The 23,936-nt window shown below is 43.2% G+C and overlaps 1 protein-coding gene across 7 annotated transcripts in view; it reads left to right on the forward strand.

The window, feature by feature from the left end:
- Positions 1-22,920, forward strand: part of CELSR1 (cadherin EGF LAG seven-pass G-type receptor 1) — a 176,243-nt gene extending 153,323 nt beyond the window's left edge. For 2 of the 7 annotated variants that reach the window (XM_085326462.1, XM_085297697.1), the window contains exons 25-35: positions 2,741-2,915; positions 7,476-7,588; positions 8,620-8,699; positions 10,138-10,264; positions 13,064-13,189; positions 14,383-14,519; positions 15,052-15,155; positions 15,940-16,131; positions 17,485-17,727; positions 18,306-18,570; positions 20,663-22,920. In XM_085326462.1, coding sequence (XP_085182588.1) covers positions 2,741-2,915; positions 7,476-7,588; positions 8,620-8,699; positions 10,138-10,264; positions 13,064-13,189; positions 14,383-14,519; positions 15,052-15,155; positions 15,940-16,131; positions 17,485-17,727; positions 18,306-18,570; positions 20,663-20,687 — 1,587 coding nt within the window. In that variant the 3' untranslated portion in view covers positions 20,688-22,920. Of the gene's footprint in view, positions 1-2,740; positions 2,916-7,475; positions 7,589-8,619; positions 8,700-10,137; positions 10,265-13,063; positions 13,190-14,382; positions 14,520-15,051; positions 15,156-15,939; positions 16,132-17,484; positions 17,728-18,305; positions 18,575-20,662 lie in introns of those variants that run through there. The other 5 variants (XM_085297689.1, XM_085326427.1, XM_085326436.1 and 2 more) reach the window with 5 other exon arrangements.
- The last annotated feature ends 1,016 nt before the right edge of the window (positions 22,921-23,936 follow it).

The following is a 23,936-nucleotide window of genomic DNA, read 5'->3' on the forward strand; positions in this document are numbered from 1 at the left end:
CATCTGTCTGTGGGGAATGAGAGTTGTCTAACGAGTCATGCACTGATGAACATAAAGAGGAAAAGAATGTTGGAGCACAAATAATGCTGCAGTGCTTGGCACCGAGCCTGGCTTTTATGGGTTTCTGTAAATTAACAGTCACATTTCTGGGTGAGGTTTTAATCTTTCCACATACTATTGATAGAAAGTGATTTATTTTCTCTTTTTTTCCTTACCTGAAAAAGGTAATATTCAGGGCAGCAATCTACACATATACTCGTGCTGATAGGAACAAAAAGAGCCCTGTATACACAGAGGAAGGAAGGGTCTTTTATTTGGTGAGCTACATTTTCAGTAATGTTTGGTGTTGTAATAAAGCTGATGCAGTAAGTGAATCCAGAAAGCTGGTGGTCTTTATATGATTCTTGCACTTTGTAAAGTTAAACAAGGAAATATGGCTTATGGCTCTGAGCATTGTAGCATGGAAAAACACTAAAAAGTCATGCCAAGATCAGAAAGCTTGGACAGTGCTACACAGTAACAAAGGATCAAAAACACAATGTAAAACATCTTGAAACAAAAACTGAATGCTTACACAAAGCGATCTTAGTTCAAACTTACCAGCAGATTCTAGCCAGAACACTTTGCCGGAATCCAGAATCCTTCTGAGGGGAGAAGGTTAATTTTTAGGTCTTAATGCGGCTGTTGGATACTGAGGGTCATTTCTATTTTCATGTATCAGACAGTGGGAGCAAAAGTTGGTTAGCAAATAATATTACAGAAACGCAACTCTGTGAAGATCACGTGATTCAAGGTATCCATTTGGTCACAGGGATGCTTTGAGCCCCATTTTTTATTCACTGTAGGTGTTTCTCTGAATCATACTAAGGTTGTGGTCTCTTTGGTTTCAGCGGGTCTTTTGTTTACACTGGTCTCAGGCTGTTCCTAACTGAAGGCATGAACTACCAGGCCAGCATCTGGCCAACCATACCCGCTTTCTTGTCTCCTTATTTTCTCCTCCTTGCACAGGCTGGGCAGGGCCTAGAACCCGCTCTCCCACTTCTTAGTCAAATATTCTGATTTTAATATCAAGGGAAATGTTAGTTCCACTTTTTGGATTTATCTAGTGAGTGAGCAGCAATCTACTTCAGGCTGTATCATTTTAGTCCAGTGATAATGGCCAGGTGTCCTCAGTACCTTGTTGAGATACAGCTGTCCAAAGGTCTGCAAGGTTAATCATTGAAGGGTGGAGACACAAGGATGGAGGATACACTCACCACCTTTCCCCGTGGAAATATCCATGATTTGCTCCTTGATTCACCTTAAAGAATCCCAGAAAAGGAGTTGCAGATGGAGTGGATCGTTCCCTCATTATTGCTTTCTAAATAAAGAAAACCTTTCTTTTCTTTTTTCAGTTTTGAACAAAATTGTAGCATGGCCAAACAGTCTTATCCGTAGCTGTTTCTATTCCTATTAATGCAACTTCACTGTCTCCTTTCCATACCATTTCTGTCAACACTCACTCATAAGTTACTGTCTCGTGTAAGACTTGCCTGCTCTGCAGGAGCTAAACTCTCAGGTGCTTCACTCCAGGTTGTTACTGCACCTGAATTCTAGCCTGAACGTCAAAGATCTTTATGATACAGTCACACAGGCACAAAATAGTCCTCTAATCTTACACTAGATCATAAGTTCACATGAAATTTTCCCTGTTTGTGAAACATAACTTTCATTTAACTGACAAGAAAATACCTCTAGGGAAGGCTGGATTTCTTTGAATCTACAGATCATCTGTTGCTTATGTGCAGCAAGTTCACTCTTCCTAGACTGAAGGTGCACAGATTTCTGTCCCCAAAGTGAAGTTTGTCAGGGCAGGAAGGAGGATTTTCTTAGGTCCTAAACAGAAGGCTGAAGGTCCATCTTACACTTCACCTCCCCTCTGCCAAACATAAGGGGAGTTCCCTTGTGCTTCCTATTTATTAATACTGAGCACAAAACAGTGTCTGCGTAAAACAAAACAAAATTGTGTGGATGGAGCCTTCCTCAAGGAGACAGCTCTCTCAGGAGAGAGAGTGAAGATAACCCCACAGGACAACGCTTAGTTTGGTGATGGGAGACACTGGACTAGCAGAGGGATGAAGGTGGCAGTCTCAGGAGCCATCTGTTGGCTGCACAGTGAGATCAGTTTGCCTCAGGCAGTTGTCATGGGGCAGCTGGACTCATCATTGCTGAGTTCACAGGTCTGGCGATGCACGGATGTGGCCCACGCATGAGTAGAGGGTCTGCAGCATCTACAGGAGCATTATAGCTTTCTACTCCGCTTCTCCACCCCGAGAAAAACAGCCACAGCTCCGAGCTCTGTCCTGCGAGAATACCAGCTCTGCCCATCCCGCCAGTTTTGTGCACAGGAGAAGGAGCTGGAGGTCAGAAAAACTGAACTCGTCGTCTCTCCAAGCAAACATGCTCAGATGAATTAACCAGAGAACTTGCAGGACACTGACTAAAAGCACCTTGGACTGATAGTGTAAAACTCAGCTGGGCTTGACGTACGTCAAATGATAAAAAAAAAATATAGTTTTTACAATGTGAACAGCTTTTCTGAAACTCTGAAAACGTCAGAAATGTAAATTAATGGCAATGTAGTCTTCCTGCCAAACCTTTCTATTATAATTTTCCTTCAGCTGCGCTCGGGAGCCAGTGACTCACCAAGTTGCGTGATTCAGCACAGCACCTCTAATTTCAGTGCCCTTTCCTTCCGCAGTTCGTATGTACGGTGATTGCCATTCTCCTGCATTATTTCTACATGAGCACCTTTGCGTGGATGTTTGTGGAGCAGCTCCACATCTACCGGATGCTGACTGAAGTGAGGAACATCAACTTTGGGCACATGCGGTTCTACTACGTTGTTGGCTGGGGCATTCCCGCTATTATAACAGGTACCAAAAGTCAACGGAGACCTTTCACCAACCCCAGAACAGCTTTGTTTGCTTTCCCTGCCATCTTCACTGGCCAGATTCAGGAAAGTTACCCTGTCCAAGAGACAAGCTGTGCCTGTGTTTAAGTGCTGCTGGCACTGAAATGCTTTCCTGAATGAGGGCAACCCCAAATAATGAATACCAGAAGTCAGCCTGAATTTGGCAATTGTGTGCACCAAATATCCATTGTCCCAGTTAAAGTGATACTGAGGGTTTTACAGTAACATAAACATAATTGAATGCAGATTAAAACAGGACTTGTTAACGTTGCTTGGGAATAACATTTTTATGGTAATGACTTTGCTTTCAGCCCTCAGAAATTTTTCTCCCTGTGCTGGTAGCTGCAGGACGTAGATGCGCTGTCTCATGGGGAGGTGGGTGCAGCAGCAGCTTCAGAAGCGACATTTCGCACTGGGCATTCCTGCCCTTTGCTGGACGTTCCCACTGCTCACCCTCTGCCAGCAGTAACTGGTCCCTGAAGGGGATTTCAGCAATTCTGCTTTTCTTGGCATGAAAGCAGACTGGGAATATTTGAGCAACCTATTACTTCATTACAATGGCAATAACTTCCAGTCTAGGGAAAATAATGAAAAGCTGAAGGCAGTGATCTTTTAAACTCTTCCGGTGTGACCCACAGGAGCACACTTACCTCTGCCTTCATCGTGCCTATTTTTGCAGCCAGACATTTCAGATGCTACCTTAAGCGCATGGTGCTGCATTAATTCAGGCAGACAGCTCCTTGGGAAGTGCACTTCACAGAACAGTTAGAGTGGGCTTTTTCGGTTCAGCTATTTCAGGCTGCATCTTGGCATATGGGAAATCAAATCATAGTCAGACAGTTAACTTTTGCACAATTACTTTTATATTTTTGCAAATAACAAAATACTGTTAGTAGTGACAGAACTTTAGCTCTCTGTCAGATCAAATTGCTATCACTCCATGTATTCTTGGAAAAATATTACAGAACAAATTATACTTACAAATACATGCTGGGTTTTTCCCATGTGACTTAAAAAGTATAATACACAAGCGCAGCATGAGGATAATACAGGTATCATTTCTGGAGAACTGGTAATTTTTTCCATTTCATCTTGTGAATAGTAATTTCTGCTTCTTACAATTTATACGGAGGCAGGTACAGCCTGGAAGGCTCACCACTCTGGATATATTCCTGATATTTTAAATAGAAATTATCTTTGAACTTCTAGAATATTTCAGACTGTTCAGAATATTTCTGTGTAGCTTTTATCAGTACACACAAGACTACTGCAATACGTTCCAGAACATTTAAGCACCATCAGGGAATTGATATCATCATTTCTGTTAGAAATGAAGAATAATTGTTAAATAGCAGTAAACTATAAACAATTTTTATTTCAGAGCACATAACTCCTCAGAAGAATTTTGTCAGAGTTTCTGTTTCATGTTTAAAGTGTTTTTCTCCTGAACTTTCTCAAAAGTAGTGTTATGCAATCTAAATGTTATATGTTACACCATTTTTTCATTTTCTGAATAGATATTGTCTCTGTAATATGGAACTATTTTACCTGCTACAATTATGCATATATTATGAATTACGGTTCCAGGCTGTCTGTTGTCATTTAAGATCTGAATCTACTAAATTTACAGTTCACTTAAATAAAAAATTCAGGTCCCTATTATTGAGGAAGTCAGAGGATTTTGCTAAAAGAAGTGAAATATGCTATTAGTTTGCCCTCTCAATTTTAGAAATCATCTGAAGAGAAAATTATTTCGTCATAAGGAAAATAGCCGAGTATGGGATTTTTTGCCTCTGGATCACTTTGTTATTTTGTGTATTTTAAGTAAGCTTCTTTTACAAGTTTTAAACTTTAATATTGAAAGAGTAAGAAGGTTCCAACCTCAGAGCATGCATCTTAAATACAGCTTCTTTTACATTTATGATAGATGCATTGTGTATGTTTTTGAATCATAGAAAAGTCTAGGTGTGGGAAAAGATTTTAGTCTTGGACATCCAAAGGACATTTTTCTAATTTAAAGGATGAATATCCAGACCAATTCATCTCTGTTATAGCTATCCTGGAGAAGTGAAGCTACAGCAGCAGTGGATTTACCCAACTGTATTTCATTCTTTGTTATTTTCTATGCTCAAAACCGCATTCATTTCAACCTAGGGCATAGTGATCGTAAGGGGGATGACACCAGACTACTTGCTAAAGGAAGGCTTGAGCTTCAGAGGGGGAAGAAGCCTTAACAAAATGTTTACGTGGGGAACACTCCAAGAGGAAGCACATTTAATCACACAGTGCGAAAGCAAGTTGCCCTGATGAAGTGGAGGATGGAAGTTGGGAGAAGGGTTATACCCATGCAAAGAGTGAGGGTGTGGGATGTTCCCCGTGGGGAGCAATAGTGGAGAAATTTAAATTTGCTTTAAGCTGGCTCATTTTAAGATGGAGTCTGATCCATCTAGGAAGGGGATTTTAGACTTCCTTGCCTCAGGAGCAACAGGCTGGATTTGGCACCCAACGGGACCCCTCCCGTTCGGAGCGTCTTTGTGAAAACACGCTGCCCGGTTGCTGTATGTATGCAGGGATTGCTTTGCCATGGAGACAGCAGTGCTCCAGTTAAAACAGGTTCTTACTTAGCCCACTCTTTCCTCTAAAATCAATAGCCCCCGGACAATGGCGCTTTCTGAATCTGCAGATTTGCGGATGAGTCAGAGGAGCGACGAGGCCGGGGAGCAGCCCCGAGTCACGCGCGGCTTCAGAGCCGGCAGGAGCTCGGAGGGGTGAACCGTGCTTGGCACGCTCCTCGGGTGGATGCTGGTCCCCGCCGGCCGCTCGGCTCGGCCGCCACATCAGCCCGTTCCTGGAAACATCAGTGCGCTGAGCATGCGTCTCGTGGCAGCACTCAGCTCGCGCTGCCCAGGATGACGAGGGTGCAGCAGTTGACTGATGTGCCAAAACGATTCTTTATATTAAATTGCACTGACTCAATTCTGCCTTTGGGTAACGTGCCAGTTCACATCTTGTTGTCTGCAGTAAAATTTGAGCCACATACCTAAAGACTGCAATTTGCTCCATTGGTTTAATAGAGAATTTTAGGGTAGGATTTTGAGAGTGAAAAAATGTTGCTGTCTGCCAGTTAAATTTAGAGCCAGATGTTTGGTCAAATTGTGGTTTAAGTCCTACTAATAGGGAAATCAAGTCCTGGGAAACAGACTGTGTCTATAGAATTACATCTGTATAAAATACTTTATGGTCCCTTAATCATTTATGGCTAATTCTTTCTGGATGGTAACTGCTAAAGGCAGTCATGAAAAGGCCAATAGGAGCACAGAGAGAGAGAGCAATCCTATCTCATTCCACACTTCGGAGAAAGCAGATCCAATATCCACTGCTTTGCCAAAGAGCCAGTTTAGTTTTCATGGAGTGTAGGCCTGTACCAGATGTGAATATTGGCTGTGGGCCAAACTTCATACAGAGTGAAACGTAGCTAGCTACCTCTCCTTTTTTTCAGTGTCTTTTCATCAAACCACACAGGCTTCAATTCAAGAAGGTGTTTATTAATACACATGAATTCTCATGGAGGAGAAAAGCACTGCCATGAATTTGGCTGTTTACTTGAGTCAGAACTTGCATTCACTGCCATAGGTGTCTTCTGACACCTAAACAACGTTCTGCAGCCATTTACCATATGTCATTGGCCACAGGCATTATAGGATCACATTCTGCGTCTTCAAGAAGGAAGAACTCTGCAGTATTTTGCAGAACCAAGGCAGCAATCCCAGTCCATTTCCATATGAAAAAGGTTTAGGTCATAAAATCAGCATTCCAGTAGATGTTCAGAGACTCCTGTGTTAATGTCTGAACTTCAAAAATTAAAACAATAGAAGGCATGTTCTTAACTCAATTGCCTTGGGAACATTAGCACACTTCACCTAAAATGGTATTGAAAGCAAGGTGAGGTAAGCACTTCCCTGGGTTAGAAGCTTGAACTGAATCTCAAGCTTTCAGCTGTACTTGAACTCAAGGAGTTAACTTACATTAGTTCCCAGGTTCCTATGTCTCTGTTGTTATTTTAATGACAGTAAGCTCACAGCAGTTAAGAATGCACCTTTTTTGTAGTGTAGACATCTCTTCAGCTATGATTCATGTCATTCTGCTGCATAAGCTCATTGAAATTCCTCAGCATGTAACTCACCCTAAAGGCTTGATCAGTCTCTCTGAATCTGACTATAAAATTGTGTTGAAGTACAACTAACTTGGGACATGGATTTATTATAGTTTTTTGTAGACAAACGTAGGCAAAACTCGTAGTGCCATTTAATATGGAATGACCAAAGTGAATGTTTTGATTTACCAAAATTTTATTTCAATATTTGCTTTGATTTTTATTTTCTATACTGTCCTATTGATGACATTTTACCATTATCATTTTTGTTTGTCAAACAGCGATTTCAAACATTATTACTATGCCTGATTATATAGAAGGTCTTGCCAGCACTTTTCTGATGTCCTTTTTCTCCATTTTGTGACTCAGGACTTGCTGTTGGTCTGGACCCACAAGGCTATGGGAACCCTGATTTCTGCTGGTTATCTGTTCATGACACTCTCATCTGGAGTTTTGCTGGGCCCATCGTAATTGTTGTAGTTGTAAGTATGGTAGAGTTGGCATCCTGCTCAACCTCTGCCTTACTACTACCTTTCTTTTTTGTTTTGTCAGTCAGCAGGCACAATTTGAAGCAACTGTATTCTTTACATCAACAAAATGAGCCATGACAAGTCACTAGGGCCAGACTTCATTCATTCAGAAGATCTGAAGGAATAATTCTAATTTCAGGAATTCTAAAGAATTGGCTGTTATTTAACTTCTCACTTAAAACTTCCCTTGGTAACAGAAGACCAGAAGATGGATGTCTATAGAGTGACCATTTCTTGAACGTCAAGTGCAGTTCTGGTCCCCTCATCTCCAAAAGCATGAAGCAGACCGGGAGAAGGTGTAGAGAGGTGTCACAGGAGTTACCAGAGACACAGAACAGCCCCCGCTGATGTCCTAACTGTTCAGTCTTTTCCAACTCAAGTAATGGAAGGAGATTGCAGGTTCAAAACAAACAGAAACTACCTCATCATTAAGCATGGAGTTCAGTTCTGCAATTCCCTGAAGCAGGATAGAGGCAGTGGTAAAGCTCTACATAGTTTCAAGAAGTGTCTGGACCAGCTCACAGCATAAGTATTCACCATAGATGAATAAGTACAAACACACCCAATGTATGCCAGATCTGGGAATCAGTGGAGGCCGGAGGAGCATCCAGAAGAATTACGGCTATATGCTTTCTCTGTTCTTATATTGTATTCCTGTTTAGTCACAGCCGAAAAAAGATGCTGGGCTAAGTGGAATCTGCTGTGGTCAAGGACAACCATTCTTGAGTTACGTTTCACTCAAGCCTCCTGTCATAGGGCAGTCTTACTGGGTTTCAGCAGGATAGAGTCCCAGGGCATTCTTAACTAATATTGGCTTGAAACAAGGTGAATTTTAGAACTTGAAGAGACATGTAAATCGAAGGGAAAATGTTCTTGGCACTGCAGTCTTTTTTAGGATAAAAATTCCATTGTCAATGTAAACTGAGCTCTAGCAAATTTGTAGGAAAAAAAAATCCATGCAATTACTTCAATTTCTCTTTCAGATAAACACTGTCATCTTTATACTAGCAATGAAAGCATCATGCAGAAGAAGGCAACGTTCATTTGAGAAAAACGGAGTCATGTAAGTTTGGAGCCAGGATTCAAAAACCTGTAGAAGAATTCTGCCCGGGAATAATAAAGGGACAGATTGCCCTAAGGCAGCCGTTAGGGTTGGGAACAAATAAGGTATTTGGAGAAGGAGATAGTCCATACTGGTAGAGGAAATGGGAGGCATTTTACCATCATCTATTCCTAAGGTCCTCTTGGAGGCTCTGATAAATGCCCAGCATGGTGCTTGGTACTGGGGTTGAGACAGGAGAAGACAAAAAAGAGTTAAAGGACAGATCGTTCTGTATATGATCATTGCAGTCCTTCCAGATCTTTTATAGTATTCTCTACTACAAAATAGCCATGGCCATTTCAAGGTAGATGTAATTCTGGGAGACGCTCTTGTTGTGGTAGCCCTTGGCACAGAAAGGTGTCCCCTCACAAATTCAGAAATTACGGGATTTGTTTTGACAATGACTTTCTGTGTTTGCTGTTCTGAAGACCAGCCTCTGACCCCATTCTGCTCCACATGGGATGAGCAGAAAGCCCCACAAGCTGCAACTTGCCATATTCCCTAGCTATTATGGCAGCCTGTTCCCATTAGCTTGTATTTTGCGCAAAGCTTATAATTTACCTGTGAACTAAAATGTGATTAGCTAGTGGCAAGACGGGCCTTTTTTAAAAAATAGGTAGCTATATGAGATTTCAAAAGATTTCCTCTAGCTAATTACTCAATACTGGCTGTCAGGTTACTTTTCTAAGTTTCTTTTTTAAACCTCGCTAAACAAATGCAGTATAATTGCTACTTAATGGCAGCAATTTTACTCATAATCTACATTTTGTAGAAATAACCTTTTGCCAGTGGAACTGCTTCTGTGACCATCTTTTTGAAGTGTCTGTGGAAGTAACGTTTTTTAAGCAAACAGGCATTCCCCTGAGCGCTCTCCATCTAAGACCCCGGTCGCAGTGTTGCAGAAGTGGACTTAACAAACTGCAGCGAGGCAGACTTGACCCTTTACTCCCCAGATCTCTTCCTCAGAGTCAACGACACCGAACAGTAGAGCTTGGCTACCAGCCGTGTTTGTTTGAAAAAATCTTAGAAACAGACTTGAGAAAAAAAATCACCTTTTTTTTTTTTAACCTGAATGTTCAGAGGCATTGAGCAGTGTAATGGGAGAGATGGGAACTGGGGACTAGTGAGTGCTGCGTTAATTTTCCCGAAGAGCCTTGCCAGGTGCCTAGGCGTTAGGCACTCTCCCAGCCAAACGCTGCCTTTATTTTCCCTAAGGGCCTTTGCAGTTGCCTAATCGCTAGGCACTCCCCCAGCCGGGTCTGCGTGCTGTGCCGTTCGCGTACGCTCGAGGAGGAAAGGGAGCTCGAAACGTTTCTTGGCACCTCCGGTGTTGGGAAGCCGTGCTATTTTATTTATTCTTCTGTCGTGATACGAGTGACTGTATGTATTTGCTTCACAGGTCTGTGCTGCGAACGGCCTTCATCCTGCTGCTGCTCATCAGCGCCACGTGGCTGCTGGGGCTGATGGCGGTGAACAGTGATGTGATGACATTTCACTATCTCTTTGCCATTTTCAGCTGCCTGCAGGTACGTCAGACCGCATTCCCACGCTGCCGCTGCAGATCTGCAGCACGCAGCCAGCCGAGCTGCCCGCTCCTTGTCAAAGGCCACCCTCAGCAAATGCAGTGCTGAGCCTAAACCTCCTGCCTGCCCGAACGGGGCTACCTTGAGAAGGGCAGAGGTGCTAAGAGCAGTTTTCACTCACTTTTCTCAAGGAGAGGGTTGTTTTCACCAAAAAAAAAAAGAAAAAAAAGAAAAACCCAGTTTTCTTCATACCTTGAGTAGATGGGTCTCTCATTTTAAGATAGATGCTTGAACACTGTGACCTGTGACAGGTTAGTAACAGTAGGCAGTTATTTTGTTGCTGTCTTCTACACGCTCAGTGTTAATAGTTGTTCTTATGCTACCACAAAATAAGAAACAGCATTTCATTTCACCAAGAGTGGAAAGTTCAGGGCTTTCACAAAACAATTTACTGTTTAAGGAAATAAGCCAAACATATTTCACAAATAGGTTTGTTTGCTCTAGGGAGTCTTACTGGACTGACTGTCCTAGTGTGCATGCTTGCTAATTAATGATGCAGAGTATAGTTACTTCTGGGAGATGTGGCAAGGAAGTCATGAAGCTTGATGTTGTTCACTAATTAAATGTGACCTAGAATGGCAGAAACCATCATGGCAGATGCCCATAATATTAAAACAACGGCAACCAGCAAAACAGTCCTGTCAGTCACAGCAGAGCAACCACAAATTGCAGAAAAAGAGGAAAAGAAGCTTACTTGTTCTCCTCCAGAGATGGTTCCCCAGCATGCTTTGGAAGTACATCAAATAGGCCGACCTGGGGCAAGGTTATTTTGCCACTGCAACTAGTCTGCTGTGAAGTAAATGCATCCACTCAGACTGTAAATCTGGGCTTCTACAAATCTATAATAAAGTTAAATTAAACATAAATGTGAAGAGAGGGAGGAAAGTCTGCAGTGGGAATTCTCCAAACTTGCCCAGAGAGGCACAGTGGTATGTGGTGTTTCATGTCATTGCCTTCTTTGAACTTGTATTTTTGAAGAGATATTTATGTGAATTTTATTAATGCGTAATTCCAGACAGCTAATGCCAGCTAAAATTACATTTGTTTCAATGTTTATAAAGTGAGCTTGAAGTTTAAAGTTACTCTAAGTCAATTGCTGTGGCTGAAATCATGAAATGCAAGCATCTTATGATGTTGGTACAGCTGCAATTTCATGAGTGATTGACTTCTATATGCTGTATCTGCAACCAAAATTGATAGCAGTTTGGCAGCTGTGTGTATTCCATCAGAGCAGACACATCTGAATGCATATGTGTGCATCCTGCGTCACACACACAGCCCCAAGAAAGCTATGAACGCTTGTTCTTGGCAGGCCAGTAACTGCCTAGCTGGATGGATTTCAGTGTTCCCACCAGGAGATTTTGCTGAATCAAGGAACATATGGGGCAAAAGCTGGGATATCTTTGCTTTTTTGCAACAATACAGGCTAAGGGGTGACCTGCTGGAAAGCAGCTCTGTGGAGAAGAACCTTGGAGTCCTGGTGGACAACAAGTTGACTATGAGCCAGCAACATGCCCTTGTGGTCAGGAAGGCTGGTGGTATCCTGAGGTGCATTAGGAAGTGTTGCCAGCAGGTCGAGGGAGGTGATTCTCACCCTCTACTCAACCCTGGTGAGGCCTCATCTCGAGTACTGTGTCCAGTTCTGGGCTCCCCAGCATGAGAGAGACACAGAGCTCCTGGAGTGAGTCCACCAGAGGGCTACTAAGATGGTGAAGGGAGTGGAGCATCTCTCGTATGACGAAAGGCTGAGAGCTGGGCTTGTTTAGCCTGGAGAAGAGAGGACTGAGAGAGGATCTTATCATACATATATAAGTATCTGAAGGGAGGATGTAAAGATGATGGGGCCAGACTCTTCACAGTGGTGCCCAGTGATAGGATGAGAGGCAACAGGCACAAACTGAAACACAGGAAATTCCATCTGAACCTATGGAAAGAATTCTTTACTGCAAAGGTGACTGAGCCCTGGAACAGGTTGCCCAAAAAGGTTATAAAAGTCTCCTTCCTTGGAGATATTCAAAAGCCGTTTGACACAATCCTGAGTAGGCAACATGCTCTGGGTAACCATGTTTGAGCAGGAGGGTTAGACTAGATGATCTCCAGAGGTCTCTTCCAACCTCAACCATGCTGTGATTATGTGGAAGTGTCCCACCGATCATGTCTCACACGGCTTTCTAAATTCCACTCAGCAGTAGTTATTAAGGATACCTACTACAGAAGTTTCCCACTTTTAGAGGTTTTCACTGAAGGCTATGATGTCTTTGATGTGCTCCTCATGATTTTGTTTAATCGTCAGTGTGTAAACTCTAAAATATTAATACAATTACAAACCTGAAATTCTCTGAAATATCTTCCAGTGGGGCATTGAAGTCCCCTTTGTGTATTTTGGGAAGAACATTCCTTCCTCAGCTGCTAGGGAGGCTGACATCTACTCTGAGCTTTGCTATCTAAATCCTGGAAGAAAACAGCATTATATATATGTATATTCTAAAGTCTTTTTTATGCACTTAAAACTTGGAAATAAATTATGAAGAAGTCCTGGGTGATGAATCAATGCCAATTCAGTCAAAGATAGAAAAAAGTTATTGCTGCTGTGGTCATAATCGCTAGTGAAATTATGGACTGTGAACTGGAATTCAGAGATTCGTTACTTTAGAAAGGCTGTTCTCTAGGATCTGACTGTATTTCCAATTTGGTAGTAGTAAACCATTTTGATTTATCCTTCCTCTCTCTGAAATCGTCCAGGGGCTGTTCATTTTCTTCTTCCACTGTGTATTTAACAAAGAAGTCAGGAAGCACTTGAAGAATACTTTAACTGGAAAGAAACCTCTTCCAGATGATTCTACTGCAACAAGAGCTACATTATTAACGGTGAGGGAAAAAAATGAAAAAAAATCTTCCCGTATTAGAAAAAAGGTATCTAAAATATGCTTATAGGTGGCTTGTCCATTATTAAATGCGTTTTCTGATTGATTACAGTATCTTGTACAAAGGTTACTGATGGTGTCTCTCAAAAGTTTGATTACTGTTCTAATTAAATTTTTTCCTTCAGCATCAAAACCATTGATTCATTCAAGACTTAATACATTCATGAGTAATGATGTGGACTTTTAGTAGGGGCTCATTATTTTTTATTTTTGAAAACTTCAAAGAAAGCTACACAAAAGTGTGTGTGTAGTGTTCTAAACTACTTAGTTACCTGCAGTTTTCTGATTAGGGCTTACATAATTGACAGGTTGAAACTTGTAAGTAGATACAGCTGGTTACCCCTCCAGATATATTGCAATCTATGTGATTGCATTTGCACTAATAAACTGAAATGGACTAAATCATAGACTTACGTCCTGACCCACACTCATGTGTAGTATTTAACTGGTTTTAGCTGTGCCACCTAGCAGTTTCCCAGTCCATGTATGGGCATGGCTGGAGGAAGGGAAGGAATGGCAAGTGCCTAGGACTGTTCACAGATAGGCAGCTTGGATAAAACCACTCTATTTGGGGAGGAAAGAGAGTTCAGCCATATGGACTTGAGCTTTGCCATCCATTCCCTTTTACTCTTAGGGCAGAGACTAGGCCCTTGCCCATTACCAAAATAGACATGGCCTAAATCTATTTTTTAATAGAGAAAAGTGTGTGTGTGTGTGCATATGTGTACACACACACACATATATATATATATAAAATGTTGTCTGTGTGTGCGTATATATATATAGAGAGATAATCACTCAAATACATAAGCTCACAAACAAAAACATTCCCAGATTTCATACTTACATAAATAAAAGGTCTCAGACATCCCCCATCTAGGGCTGATGTAAAGATTTGTTTTAGGATATTATGTAACAAGTTTCCTATTCTTAAACCTACCAAATAAGATTGTTCATCATAGTTTTCCCTGCAGTCCTGGGAGGCAGGTTTTGTCCGATGGGATATCTGTCCTCTGTGCAAATAAAATTCTACCAAATGGAGAGGGCTTTATTTGGGCAGATCAGCAATCCAACTGCATGTCAAGTTGCTTAAAACAGTGCCTCTTATCATTCACTATTGCTCTTTTTCTCCCTCAGCGATCTCTGAACTGTAACAACACATATATAGAGGAGCCAAATATGTATCGCACAGCTATTGGGGAATCCACGGTCTCCCTAGAAAGCACCGTCAGGTCAGCCAAGAGCCACAATAGCTACCTTGCTTATATTCTCAGGTAATCAGGTGGCAGGTGCATGGCTTTCAGGTGCTTGCCTTTACCTTTTCATTGCTCTCGTGAAAAGAAAAACCAAAACAAATGCTTTGGTTCAAATGCTGCGTGGTTTATGTCTTAACAGTTCTGTTTCATGTGACTGTCATTTTCTATGGTGCATGCAGCTATGACAGCTTTGCATGCCTGCGTCACTGCGCTGTCCAAACAGTGCAGTGGTTAACGTAACTATTAAGTTAATTATTTGGACCACGCTGCTTGCCTGCTAAAATGTTACGTTCAGCAGTGTCTCAAGGGATGGAATTTAGCTCATAAATTTAGGCTGTTTCGGAGCGTGATTTGTGTGATCAAAGGTAGACAGCTACATGAGGGTAAGCTGTGTCTTCCTGTAAAAGTGACTACACTGATGATGAAGGAAGCACAGGCTGGCTACCTTACACTGTAGCTGTATGCATTTGACCGGATAAATCCTATCTGTGTGTCTACCTTGTTAAGAACAATATATTGACCAAAAAAGTCCTTGCTTTTATTCCCTTAGGGATGAGGCTGCTCATAAGCTCAGTGGATCCTCAAGTCAAGCAAGGGCTGGTCAGACTGAAGCAGACTCCTCCATTTTTCATAGGAATCCATCAAAATCCAATGGTAAGATTTTTTTTAAAATGCTTTGACCCACTTGTGCACCTTTTGGCACTTCTTTTTCAAAGGCTTCTGTAATAGTAGGAATAGTCTGTCTTATTGTACCTCATTCTCAATTTAAATAATGCTTTTGGCATAATGAGATACACGGTAGTTGCCTTACTAGGGAACTATGGATTGAAAATATCATGTATCTGCTTCTTGTGATGGTTCAATTTTAATTTGACAGCTGTCACAGCTGTTGACAGTTTCTGGCGTCCGTGTTCTTTCTCACAGATTATGCTGTTTCTCTTGGTTTTTAATTGGAGATCTTTTAATGTTTGAGACCTTGAGGCAATATCTTCTTTTACTGCTATGTATTTTGTACAAGAAAATGAGAAGTGTCTCTTGGCTGATTTCCTTTCATTTGGGGTCTTGATGTTAAATTTTGTTGCCTTCTAGCAGTTTTTAAGAGTGCAATTACGGATGGTTGTTATCTCTAGGTGCCTTGGTTTGCATGTGTGGTGTGTTGATTGAGATCCTATGGAGTTACTGTTCTATGTATTGAATAGTGAAAAAAAGTCCCTATTCTGTTCTGGACCCCCAGGTAGATTAAAGGTCCTGTCTGTTACCTAAGCAGATCTGCTTCCTAAAATCACTTAGGTGGATGCCCCAGTCCTTGTGAGCTAATCTTATGTACACTTATGGGTGTAAATGCTTGGTATTTCCTGAACCAGAGACCTGCCTTTTCCTTTTCTGTGTGCACTCATCAGATAGATTTGTCTGACTCCTTTCCACGCTCTCATCTCAGTATTTCCACCTCCCACATGTATAGAGCACGATTCGGACTCCGACAGCGAGCTGTCGCTCGATGAACACAGCAGCTCTTACGCCTCCTCCCATTCATCAGACAGTGAGGAAGATGGGATTGAGACGGAGAAAAAGTGGAACACAACCACTTCCAAAAATAATGAACGTGGCCCTCTCCACAGCACTCCCAAAGGTATTCCTGGTGAAAGCATCAGATTTGATAGCACTGAATTTATTCCCTTCTATAAAATGACTTTAGAGGTGATGGAAAATTTACCAGACTAGCATACAACAATGACAGCTTTGCATCCCTACTGCTGTACCTAGCTACTGTGAAGAGATCTTTGTTCCAGCTTTGCTCTCTCTCAAGCTCAGAGGACCTTTCTTCTTCCCAAGGGCTTTTCCCCAGGGTGAATGATTGTAAGAACAAAGAATTCATAAGCAAATCTATAACAGCAGCTTACTGTGCTGAGGCAGGCAGTAGTCAGGGTGCTTTGCTGAGGGGTCCCTGCAGCACTCAGAAATGGCACTGCTCAGCCAGCACAAGAGAGGAGAGGAAGAGGAGGAAGGAGCAGGACTGTTTGAGGACAGGAGGAAGAAACGTACCTCTCCTCATATGCAATACAGACATGGAGGTTTAGTGGGGTTAGGAAAAGTCATGGCCTATAGGGTTTGAGATCATGGGCAACCAATATCACACTGTGCAGCAGGGCACAGGCTCTTCTAGGCACAGTTCGTCTTATCCTGAAGGTAGGTCAGCTTAGCAAAATATGCATGTCTGAAGAATGGAGACATGGATCTACCCTCCCTCCCTGAGCGACTAATCCAGTCAGTGTGTTTAGCTCTTGAGGGCTCCTGGTGGCCACCTCCTCTTTCACCTTCTGTAATTTTGGTGTGAGGCAGTTCAAGCTTCAGCCAGCCTACCATTACTTGCACCTCAGTTTCCACTGACTTTTGTCTGACCAGCCTGAACTTTAAACGGTTTCAACAGGTCCATTCTTTAGCACAGCTGCTGGGGTCTCTGGGCAAGTGAAAAGTGATGGTTCTACCAGCAAGCCTTCAAACCCCAACTTGCTGTGGCAAGCGTTACTATTTCAGTATTTCTGCCACCTTGGGACCCTTTGGTTCAGGTTGGTATGTCTGAAACAGGACCACCATTTGTGGCCTCAGTGGTTTCTGGTAGTCTTGTGCTGGCAGCATCTAGGCTGCATGCTGGTGCTCTGCACAAACACAGCACCAGGTGCATCCTTTCCCTTGGGCACCGTCACCCCTCAGATGCACTGTCCCCAGGGAGCCTGTGGGATCACCAGCCCTGGACACCTGTGAGAGCAGTTTCAACTCACACTGCTCAGTAATGGTACCAGCAAACCTGCTTTGAGCAGGGACCTGCCATCCTGCCAGCCATATTTTTTGGCTGTTGTCACAGCCCTAGAGCAGTGCACCCCACACACCCGTCCCGCAGCTGCAGAGGATCAGACCAACCGGGCAGCGGCTGAGGAAACCTATTGAACAGTACTTTTCGAGCTAGTGTTTTTTTGCGTTGCAGTTGATACCCTTGCCAATCATGTGAAACCCTATTGGCCCACAGAGTGCATGACGGCCAGCGATGGGGAGGACCCTGGGGGGAAACAGAAACTCAAAGTTGAGACCAAGGTCAACGTAGAGCTTCACAGAGAAAACCAATTGAACCACAGCAACGAAGTGCCTCAAGACAAAGAGAACGAAGGGCAGCAGAAGGAGAACAGGCCTCTGCCCCACCAGAATAACCAGCAGCCAGAGCAGAGGAAAGGTAATGCAGCCAGCCCGTCGCACTTGGGAGAAATACATGAGTTGGGGACAGAGAGAGGCCAGCTGAAAGTTGTTCAGTGGTTGCTTTGGGAGTGTTTCCATAGCACCTGTACATGTACTGGGGTTCTTCAGCTCTTGGGCCCCGCTGGAGATGGATTATGTAGTGTATTTGAGACCCAGCTCTGCACTGGGCTCCCGTGGTGGCATGGGCATCGTTTCAGTGAGTGCAGCACCCACTCCCCCAAAGCAGAATGGGGGCAGTTTGCTGTGTTGCCCTGAATCTAATTGCTTCTCAGCCAATTCACAGCCAAACTGAGAGACTAAGGATTTTAAATGAGCATATAGTAGCTCTGCCAGGGAAGAGCACTCTCCAAATGGACTCCAGCCTGTGCAACCACATAAACCCATAGGAAGCTAGTAGGTACTGGGGCTGACAAAGTCTAATCCATTAAATTAAGGTGACTAACCAGAAGTCTGATCAAGAAACAAAAAATACCACTTTTTAGATGTGTTAAGTCTGATAAATGAAATTACTAGTATATGTCAAAGTTCTCATTATTCCTCCCTTTTCTGAAACAGGCATCTTAAAAAATAGAGTTACATACCCTCCACCACTGATGGATAAGAATATGAAGAATCGACTACGGGAAAAGCTATCAGATTACAATCAGACGACACTATCCTCCAGGACTACTTCCCTGGGGACAAATGATGGGGTCCGCTCTCCCTCAGACTCAGGGGTGACAGTAAAAAATCCTCGGAGGGAGCAGTCTCGAGATCAGCTCAATGGCATGGCCATGAACGTCCATGTGGGAACAGGACATGCTGAGACCTCAGACTCAGAGTAAGTGCCACATAGGGATTCCCTGACAGACGTCCCATAGTTCTGGCTTCTCCCTTTACTTTCCAACTCCAAACTCCCACATATGCAAGGATTTAAGCTGGTGACTGGATTAGAACCATAGTTCTAGCTTCTCCCTTTACTTTCCAGCCTCAAACGCCCACATATGCAAGGATTTGAGCTGGTGACTGGATTAGAGCCCCTCACCAGTGACTGTGCTGATTTGCTTTTCCATAGAGTGTCCCCAGCCACAGTATTGCGCAGATTAGAAGGCCAAAATCAGTTATCACAGGCAAGGTGCACATGTCACTGGTCAGCCTGGCATGCTCTGAATTGGCAAACTGAGTGTTAAAGGCATGCCATGGACAAGAGCAACACGTGCTCTTTTGTTTTTGACACGAATTCCCACATCACCGTCCACATGTGTGGCCAAGAGCCCCCACCGGTAACGGTGCAGCAGAGGCTCTGCCTTGTCCCCTTTGCGTGGCAGTGCTTGGCCTGGTGACACTGGTAACGGCGACCAGGGCTTGCGCTGCAGTGAAGAGACTGAGGAACAGTTCCCACAGTGACGCTGATCACCCTCTGCAACCCTCCCTCCTGCTGAGGTCCAATCCCATTCTCACCCATGCCCTCCCTACCCAAGGCCCCACCAAGTCAACGACTTTGCCATCAGCCTCCCCAGCCCACCATGGCAACACACATCAAGGTTTTTCTGCCTCCTCCTGCTGCTGGTCGCCCATGACCTCCTGGCAGGGCCCACCAGACTAGGGGGGCCATGTGTGCCCTCAGGGAGCCCTGCTCTGGGTCCCCCTCTAGTCCTTACTCTTAGCTCCCAACCCATTGACCTTCACCCCTTTGGACCTCGGGAATGTTTGTTTTTCCCTCGATCTCATTCTCATCTTTTGCAGCAGTGAGAGTGTTTCAGGCTGTTAGGGATCCATCACTAATGGAGTACAACTAGGTACAGCAGTCACCCGAAAAGGAGGATAAGAACAGGGCAAACACATAGCAGTACCTCTTGATACTTGTCCGATCTCTGATTTCCTTAGCCAGAAGAATGTACAGGCTCCTCTGAAGCAGCCTGGGGTACTGTGGGGCAAAGCAGCTGGCCAGGAGGGCGTGAGGTGGGCATCCAGCCAGGCAGAGGAAGAGTGTTGCCAGGGCAGGAGATGCCAATAAGAAAAGTGCCATGTCAACTCCTGACCCTAAAATTACCAGCAGAACAATTCCCACCTACTGCATTGCAATCAGTGTGCATATTTACCATTATAAACTCAAGCAAACATTAACAAAAAGCTGAGCAAACTTTCAGGCAAAGGATATTCTCAGAAACCTCATTACTCTTTATGATACTTACATTCAAAAAGAGGAAAATGGCCTCAAAAGTCTTTATGTAAAATCTGCCTAAATATTTTTTATAGCCTTCCTTTTATTAACACAAATAATTCTTTCTCCAACCCAATAGAAAAGTTCTCATTTGACTCTTAATTCTGACATCCCATCGTATTTTAGACACCCCTTTTGTCCGTGGGTGCACAGACAATTCCCAAATCCCTGTAAAATTCATCTTTGGTTTGTTGGAAATATTTTTTGTTGAAATATTTTCTGGTTAGCAAGAAAACATAGATGTCTTTAACAAGCAATAACTACTTGCTGCTACTAGGTAATATATTCATTACTAGAGAACAACTAGCCACCTTGCTGTACTAAACTGCTTTATTCTCTGCACCTTTCATGTATAGCAAAACTTTGCTGTTTGACAGCAGAATGCATGAATCTGTCTGAAATACCAGGTTTCTAACAGCTTGTACAACTTTTTGGTGAGCTTCACGTCTTCACCTAAGTTCTAGCTAATTACAAACACACCACAGATTTCCTCTTAATAGTGCCTCTCTTTTGTGCTACCTGTGAGTACTTCTCCCAGCTGATCGTGCTCACAAGGGCAGCATCTTCATTGCAAGCATTTGATTAGCAAGACATGCTAACCTCCTGGAGCATGAGACCTTACTAAAAAGTACTAGGTAATTTGGGGTGAAGTTGTTTGCCTGTGTCTGTTTAACCCTAAGCCTGCATGATTACTTCTTCTCACGAACAGAGGCAGTAATGAAACTTCAATTTGAACCATCAGGAAACTGTGATCGCGATTGCATTCTGGACTACTTGCCGTGGTGTCACTTGCCGGGTACCTCGGATTCGTAGGAGTTGCTGCGTAGTGAGGAGGACGAGGGTGGGATTGACTCCTGCGTGGTTTCATGTTATGGGAGACTCCTGACTGCTCGCAACGGAGACACCGTGCCCCGATGCGTGTGATAAAACTACTCCGTGATGCGCTCAGAGGGATGTGAACCTGTGCCAAAACATGTGGAAATGGTAGCAGGGCAGCACCATGAGGGAAAAATAACTGTTTGCGGTGCGGACAAGAGCAACGCTGCAGGGGTTGCTTATCTACAAGGGAGAAATGTGGGAAAACACATTATCGCAGTGGAACTAGGTTAAGTCAATTCATCAGCCTTAAGACAAGCACCAGGAGATGTCTCTTGTGAAGTCTTGTCCCGCTACAGTGTGAACCATTCAGCTTGCTGGACTCCAGGGAGAAATATCCCAACAAGTGTCCTTTAGTTTCTATGCCAGCATCTCTATCCATCCCTTTATGGACACGTCGTCTTAAAAAAAAGTCCTTATATATATATATAAAAAGTGTAGATACTTTTATATATTTTGTATGGTGATGCTAAAGAAAAAGTTCCTTTGTATATTTTACATTTATACCGATCTTCTTAATTTGATAATAGGAAAATGATTAAAAGAGCTTTTGATATTTTTTATATGAACATTGCACAATTTTACTTGAATTTGGCATTTGATAAAGTAACTGAAGTTTGCATGGAAGCCACCTTAAGATGCAATGCAGTTTTCAAAGTAATACAGTGAAGATTACATCTAAATCCATGAACATAATTTTAAAGTTTTGTTGCCAGATTTTGAAACACTTTAAGGACACAGTATGTTTTTTCATAACCTCTTCTAAAACCAACAAAAATGTTCTGTTTCTTCATTTTGTGATGTTCTGGCCTTTTCTCTCAAGTGCACTGACATGTTCAGAAACAGAACTTCAGAACTAAAAATAAGTCATATCTTAATCTAAGATTTCAACACAATCCTTGTACAGAAGAAGCCAAATCAATATTTCCCTTACCAAAAACATCAAAACAAGTGGTATAATTGTATAGTAGGTCTCTCTGACTTTGTTGGCCTGACTAAGCAGCAAACCAGCCCATGGTGTGTCCCAAGAAGAGGTCCTCCTCCCCCTCTCCTATTTGACAAGCTCTACGTGGGGCTCAGTTTTACTTTTTCACTGCTTTACTTTTAATTTCTTTCCTGCTGGAGTCAGCATCTCACTCATAAAAGCAGAAATGTGTGTCTTTGAGATGTTGGGGTTTCATTTCCCGAGCTCTTTGGCAAAGCCCTGCCCATCCTGGTTTTGGGCACACAAAAGGGAGGCAGCGTCATGGTTCCCACCAAACACACTGGCTTCACAAGCATAGGAAAATGAAGCCTGTCCATTCCAGCAACTTCATCTTTCCACAGTGTTTACAAAAAATGGAAAAACAGAAATGAAAAACATTTGCCTCCGTGATGAATGTGTGGGGCAGAGCTTCTACTAGTGGTTCCATTCAGTGTGAATATACAGATCAAAGTGAGTCCTCAGGGCGCTGTTGGTGCCCATATTGGTGCCGGGGGTTTTCCAGGCTAGGCATTCTTCATAGCAGCTGTTTTGGAAAAAATACTACCTTTTCTTTGTATGAATGTGTATGTGAAAGGGAACAAACAGAAAATCAGGCTAAATAAAATGCAGGAGTTTAGTGAAAAATTAAAGTGTACAGTAATCTTGGCCTTTGTTATATTCCTATGCATTTTTAAATGTATTTAGGAGGCCTTTGGAAGGGGAGGGAGGAAGAATGATAGCATTCATTTAAAAACTTGCAACATAGTGTGTGAAATTTCCTGACTGAAAAAAAAGTTTTGAATGTTTAAGTGTCTGACACTTGGCTGTGTGCTCAGGCATTGTGTATAACCATGGTAGCTGTTTTTACATCTGTGTTTGTATATTTTGTCCCAGTGAGATGTAGGTAGTTTTTATTTTGATCAGAATTGTCGCAGTAAATAAGGGTCAGTTGTATTAATGACAAAAAATTAAAACCTATTTTTTATGACTTTTTAAAAGCTTTATGGCAGATTAGACACTGGAGGGTTTTTTTTTTAACAAATGTATATTTATTAATGTGCAGAACACTGGAATTGCAGCACAGATGAAAGGAGAATTTACAATAAATTAAGATTTTTGAATTTGTATCCCTGCTCTGGCAGTTTATTTCCAGTGGAGTGCTGGTGCTGAGGTTGCGGGTGGCCCGGAGCTCCTTTCCCAGGGTTCTGGATGCTGCTGGTAGGGGCAATATGCCAGATCATAAAACAAGGAAGTGGTAAGACGCTGATGTACATGTGCGTGGGCGTACACACACACACACACACACACACACACACGCACGCACGCACACACACACACACACACGCACACACGGGCACGTCCCTGCAACCGCCTACTTTTTGGACACACGACATGTGACCACTGGCTGGGGGGACCCAGCTGAGCTCTTAGGAAATCGTGGAGGGCGTTTTGCTGGCAGGAGAAAGCCCAGCTCACGTCGCGCCCTGGGAGCTCGCCGGGCCCGCCGGCCCCTTCGGCTCAGCGGTGGTGAAACCGCTCTGGCTCGTGGCCCTTGCAGCCAGGCTGGCCACTGCGGCGGAGCTGGCAAGAGTTTTGTCATGCTCTTCAGCCAGCTACAGCAATGTGGATGAAGACCCGGACTGGTTGCTGATCACTGTGAAAACTCTGCATTGCGTTTTGGTCCAAACCCACAGCGTTTCTCAGCCACAGGAAATTGTCTGTGGAATAAGCCCTCTCCCAACTCCAGGAAACTGGATTGAACCAAGTGCTAGAAGCAGCCCTGGGTTTTGAAAATGGGCTTGGAAAAGCACTGAAGCAGAAGCTAAAGCCCACCTCATGCACCTGAGACCAGCTTGTGTTTACCAAGCTCCTCAGAGGCTATCTTAGCCATCGGGCTTCTCACCTGGGCTCACCTCGGGCCAGGAGGTGCAGAGGCTGGGGCCATGCTTCCTGCAGCACTGGAAAATTCGCTGGTTCAGACAGCAGGCAAACACCTTCAGTTCTGGAAAAAGCCTCCTATTCATGTTTTACAGAAGCTTTAATTTTACCACAAGACCAAGTTAGCTAGGAAGGATGGGGTGGGTTTGGGGCTTATTTTCCTTTTTAGAGTTTTTTTTTTTTTTTTTTTTTTTTTTTTTTTTTT

Source organism: Rhea americana, unplaced genomic scaffold (assembly GCF_003343005.1).
Source record: "Rhea americana isolate MKP2758 unplaced genomic scaffold, rheAme1 scaffold_1, whole genome shotgun sequence".
Classification (NCBI taxonomy): domain Eukaryota; kingdom Metazoa; phylum Chordata; class Aves; order Rheiformes; family Rheidae; genus Rhea; species Rhea americana.